Genomic DNA, 5,244 nt, shown 5'->3' with positions numbered 1-5,244 from the left:
AAATCACTGACTGGAAGTAATCAGGTTGTTTCTTTCTAATTATTTATAAGATTGTACCAATTATTTTACAAACATTAATTTCAGTGTGATGCATTAGAAAACAAGTGCCAGCCACACACTTGCAGCCCATTTTACAAAATGTACAAAATCTCAAATGTTTTTAAAAAAAAAAAGGAAATTAAATGTGCACTGTGTGTGGATCAAAAAAAGGATCTTTGATATACAGAGTTTAGGAGAGCAAATCGCATGACCCATTGCATTTATTTTGTGACCCGTTTGTCAGAGGTTACATTAGGTTGGTCCCTACGTTGGGAACCACTGATATAGGTTAACAGTGGGGAGTATGACAAAGGCACTACAGACTAATTATACGATAAAGCTCAGTTGGCACTGTGTGATTTTGAATTCTGTAGATTAGTTAGAAGTAAATGCATGTTCAAATTATTTCAAAACCCTGGACATTAATTGGATCCCAACAGGTTCAAACAACAATGTCAACCATCTGACTGGACTGTTTAACAGTAATTCAATACACATGACTAACACAAGGACAAGACAACACATCTCTCCTGCGAGGAGAGGTTGTGACCTGAAGTCTGTACTTTGAGAGAGCTTGGAGCTTTGCAGCGAGCTGAGAGAGTTGCGGGCGGCTATCCAGAATGTCCAAATATTCCAAGTCCTGCAGCTGGTGAAGACGTAAGAAATCTCTCTCTAGTACATGTTCATGGCGGAGTCTGAGGCTTTTGAGCTTTGGGAACAGTTGTGGGATATGAGCTGTGCGAGCTCCCAAATGTGAGGGCCAGGGGTCTATGTGCAGGTGCAGGAGATTTGGTACCTGCACTGCTACAGCCGCCATGTCCTCAGAGGACAATCCTGCAACACACAGTGTGAGACTGGTCACTGTGGCTGGAATGGAGTTGACGTACTTCTTCACAGGTGGGCCCTTGGCAATGACCAGGGTCGACAGGTGAGGGAGGTCACTCAGCCATGATTTAAGTTTATGGCCGTCAGGCGATGGATGTCTTTCTGGCAATTCCTGTTGTGAGCTCCTGTAGAAAACAGCAAGAGTCTTCAGGCCAGGCATCAGCTTCATTACATCTTCTGGTAATGAACTATCTATGCAGTCGATAAGCTCCAAACTGGACAAGACTGGGGCACTAGCTCCTCCTGGGTTGGGTCTAGAAAAACTTTGAGAGGCATACAGTGAATGCACAATGGACAACGAGAGATGCTTCAGCTTAGGCAGGCAGCTAAGTATGGAGCGAACGATCCAAATCGTTTCTTCAGAGACTTCAATCTGATGACAGACCAGAGATGTGAGATTTGTAAACTGGGAGACAGCAGAAATTAAGCTTTCCATTCTTGTATTGGGAAATGTAACATCACACATGCTAAGTTGGGTCAGCTGCTGGGCTTGATACACTGTAGAAGCATCGAGCAAAAGGTGAGTGCGACTGCTTCTAATGGCCAGACGTTTCAGATTTGGAAAGTCCTTTATGGAGTCAAGGCTCGTTTGGGAGCTTTGGTCCATCACCACTGTGGTCAGAGAAGGAAGAGACAGGGCCAGTTGTTTCCAGTCCTTGGCCTTGGTGCTCCTCATCACCACACTGGTGACTTTTCTGCGGCGCAGAGTGGCCCAGAAGCCACTGTTGTAAGAGCCCTTCTTAAAACCCAGAACTACCGACCAGCCTTTCCAAAGAGATCCGTGGTCAGCAAGTTTTTTGAAGTACTTGCAGGATGCCCGTACACTAAACCTGTCCGCCTGTGACAGGAACCCAAAAACGTGGTTCCACATCTCTGACGGAAGCGTTAGAACCGGCTGTGCCATCGTTTTAGTTAGCTAGTGGCCTAATATCGGCATTTATTTATGAAATGTTACCTTTGTTGCCTGCTCGAATATAGAAACATAATTCACGTTACACCACGTTTGTTGCATAAAGTTGAAACGGATTGTATGAAGTGAGGCGTTGGTTTCAGTGGAATGACTCCTATTGGTCATAGCATGGCAACAGAAGATTGACACAGCAACCATCCAATAGCTGCGTCGCTGACGCCCACTACTGCTCTGTGATTGGTCACCTGATTGGTATATAAGCCCCTCGCGTAGTTCCTCTTTCTCTCTCTTCTACGCGACCCTGCTCTGTTAGGTAAGGACTCACTTGCGCTCTTTAACAATTTTTTAATTCATTTTAATATTTTATTGTAGCATTATATCTTATGTTGGATTGATGACGTCATGACATAGACACATATGTTGTGCCGCCTTAAAGTACCGGGGCTAGACGTGACGTGACGCGGCCTACTCGTACACTGCTAGCCTGCTGCTAGCGTTAGCGGCTAGCTGGCGGTCACATGTCAGGGTGTACGTACAGATTGTGTAGCTTGTCCTGTTCTTAATGTTCATACGTTTTTATTATGTGTGTGCAGGTATCACCTTGTCTTTAAACCAGCTGTTCAGCGATCCTTGGAAGCACTGCAAAGATGCCCAGGGAAGACAGGGCCACGTGGAAGTCCAACTATTTTCTTAAAATAATCGTAAGTAGGACTTGGCTCATGCCAGTTTATTTAAATATATATTTATTTATTTATTTATATATATTATATATATATATATTTATTTATTTATATATTTATTTATATATATATATATATATATATATATATAAGTGTGTATATATATATATGTATACACTAGAACGTTACACATTTGTATATTAAATTGTCTTAAATTAATGTTTTTTTTATTTATTCTTTAGCAACTTTTGGATGACTATCCAAAATGCTTCATTGTGGGCGCAGACAATGTGGGCTCAAAGCAGATGCAGACCATCCGCCTGTCCCTCCGTAGTAAGGCCGTGGTGCTCATGGGCAAAAACACCATGATGCGTAAAGCCATTCGTGGCCACCTGGAGAACAACCCTGCCCTGGAGAAGTGAGTCTGGTATTCAACTTTTGTTAGATAAGTCTTCTGTTTTTATGTAGCAGGATAAGTTACAATGCAGCTTGTGTAGTACTGCTTTGTCGTTCCCCCTGCAAACATTAACCTGTTTCCACGCTATACCTGTCAGTCACATCCCTTGACTGCCAGGCACGTACGGTTTCAGACAATTAGAAACTTAATTTCTTTCTAGATATTATTATTATTATTATTTACACACACTGTAACAGTTGATTCCGTAATTTGATAGGCTTCTGCCTCACATTAAAGGAAATGTGGGCTTTGTCTTCACCAAGGAGGATCTTGCTGAAGTCCGGGACCTGCTGCTGACCAACAAGGTGATACAATCATCAGAACACCAAACAAAGCCTTAAAGTGACAATAGCATTTGAGCAAGTGTAACTAAACCAAAATTACAACCTTCATGATGGTAGATTTATCTCGTGGCTGTTAATTGACTGAATTTTAACTAAACCATAAACTCTACTGATAATTGCAAGCATTTAAAATACACTTGTGGTACATGGCTCCATTGTGGTGACTTTAGTCATGTATTTGAGAAACTACAATGTCCAACATAATTACCAGCTTGTTAAGTGAGACATCAGTGTTCTGCAGTTGGTGCATGCACTACACTTTTAAACATAAACATTTTTTTTTTTTATGTACCACTGTACTGTAGGAGTGCCATAGTTTATTTCTATAGCTGGTCCTGAAGACCCTTTCTAGATGCAGGATAAGTTACAATGCAGCTTGATTGGTGCTGCTTTGTCGTTCCCCCTGCAAACATTAACCTGTTTCCTCGCTATACCTGTCAGTCATCATACCTTGACTGCCAGGCACGTATGGTTTCAGACACTGATTAAAAGACTAGACAACAATGTTTATAATCTACCCATGAATTTTTATTTCAGCCCCAGTAGAGAAGCATGCTAACCTGTCATCAATACCCCAGGTACCTGCATCTGCCCGTGCTGGAGCAATCGCCCCTTGTGAGGTTACTGTGCCAGCCCAGAACACTGGTCTGGGTCCTGAGAAGACTTCTTTCTTCCAGGCTCTGGGTATCACCACAAAGATCTCCAGGGGAACCATTGAAATCTTGGTAAGAAAAATTATTAATACTGTATTTGGAAGTTGACTGTCTGCTTGAAATTCTTGAAGGATTGCCTCATGTAAGAAAAGCTAATGTCAATGAAAAACATTGATGTCAAACCAAACAAAGAAAATACAAATGCTTGCATCAGTAACTAAAAATCGTCTTCTTCCCCAGAGCGATGTCGGTCTGATCAAGCCTGGCGACAAGGTTGGTGCCAGCGAGGCCACACTCCTCAACATGCTGAACATCTCACCCTTCTCCTATGGACTCAACATCCAGCAGGTGTATGACAATGGCAGTGTTTACAGCCCTGAGGTGCTCGACATCACAGAGGCTTCTCTGCATGCCAAGTTCCTGGAGGTGAGATGCTGCGATTTGTAAAAAGAAATCAGTCCTTGCAAACAACCACATAAGGCAGAGTAGTCATGTTTGTTTGGATATCAGCTGAACATACTATGAATGAAAAAACTGACTGCAGATGGCTTAAAGTAACTATTGAACAGCAGTGTATGTAATTTAACCATTGTTTATTTTTAGGGTGTGAGGAACATCGCTAGTGTGTGTCTGGAGATTGGCTACCCCACTCTGGCCTCTGTCCCCCACTCCGTCATCAATGGCTACAAGAGAGTCCTGGCTGTCGCTGTTGAGACAGACTACTCCTTCCCCCTGGCAGACAAGGTATGTCCTTTAAATCATTAGTTGGCATGCAGGATATGCTTTAGAGTTGTAGCAGTGTGTTTTGTGTTACTAGGATGCCATGTGTAAATGAAACTTAAAATATACATTTGTCCTTGCAGGTCAAGGCCTTCCTGGCTGACCCAACTGCTTTTGCTGCTGTCGCAGCACCTGTAGCAGCTGCTGTGACTGCTGCAGCAGCTCCAGCTGCTAAGGAGGAGGTTAAGGAGGAGTCTGAGGAATCAGATGACGACATGGGCTTCGGTCTGTTCGACTAACAATACAGCAAACATGATTTGAGTCATTAAACTGATGCAATAAAGTCACTTAAAAATCCCATTTCTTGATTTTCTTTTGCTTTAAATTGAAAGGTTATTTTTATCTGCAATGCTATGTTTCGTTTAACTGAAACTTGTATGATGGACATTAAAAAAGATCTAAGATGGTATGTCATTGATATGTTAAAATATGTCCAAGTCATAGTTGGTAATTTAAACCAAGTAATAAACAATATAACTTGTATACTTTGTTCAAA

General features: G+C 42.1%; 1 protein-coding gene and 1 non-coding gene across 2 annotated transcripts; both read left to right on the top strand.

The window, feature by feature from the left end:
* Positions 1-2,109: 2,109 nt before the first annotated feature.
* On the top strand, positions 2,110-5,046 carry rplp0 (ribosomal protein, large, P0). Its single transcript, XM_054616605.1, has 8 exons — positions 2,110-2,147; positions 2,428-2,535; positions 2,757-2,932; positions 3,189-3,276; positions 3,894-4,040; positions 4,209-4,394; positions 4,572-4,712; positions 4,832-5,046. Exons 2-8 carry the CDS (start codon positions 2,482-2,484, stop codon positions 4,985-4,987), a joined length of 948 nt encoding a protein of 315 aa, XP_054472580.1. The 5' UTR covers positions 2,110-2,147; positions 2,428-2,481; the 3' UTR covers positions 4,988-5,046.
* LOC129106506 (small nucleolar RNA SNORA63) lies at positions 3,668-3,797 on the top strand. The gene has a single exon (XR_008531841.1). It is a non-coding gene; the product is annotated as a small nucleolar RNA SNORA63 (small nucleolar RNA).
* Positions 5,047-5,244: the final 198 nt, after the last annotated feature.

The sequence above is a fragment of the Anoplopoma fimbria genome, chromosome 17, assembly GCF_027596085.1.
Source record: "Anoplopoma fimbria isolate UVic2021 breed Golden Eagle Sablefish chromosome 17, Afim_UVic_2022, whole genome shotgun sequence".
NCBI lineage: Eukaryota > Metazoa > Chordata > Actinopteri > Perciformes > Anoplopomatidae > Anoplopoma > Anoplopoma fimbria.
Note: the sequence above shows the minus strand (reverse complement) of the source record. Positions and strands in the feature narration are given on the sequence as shown.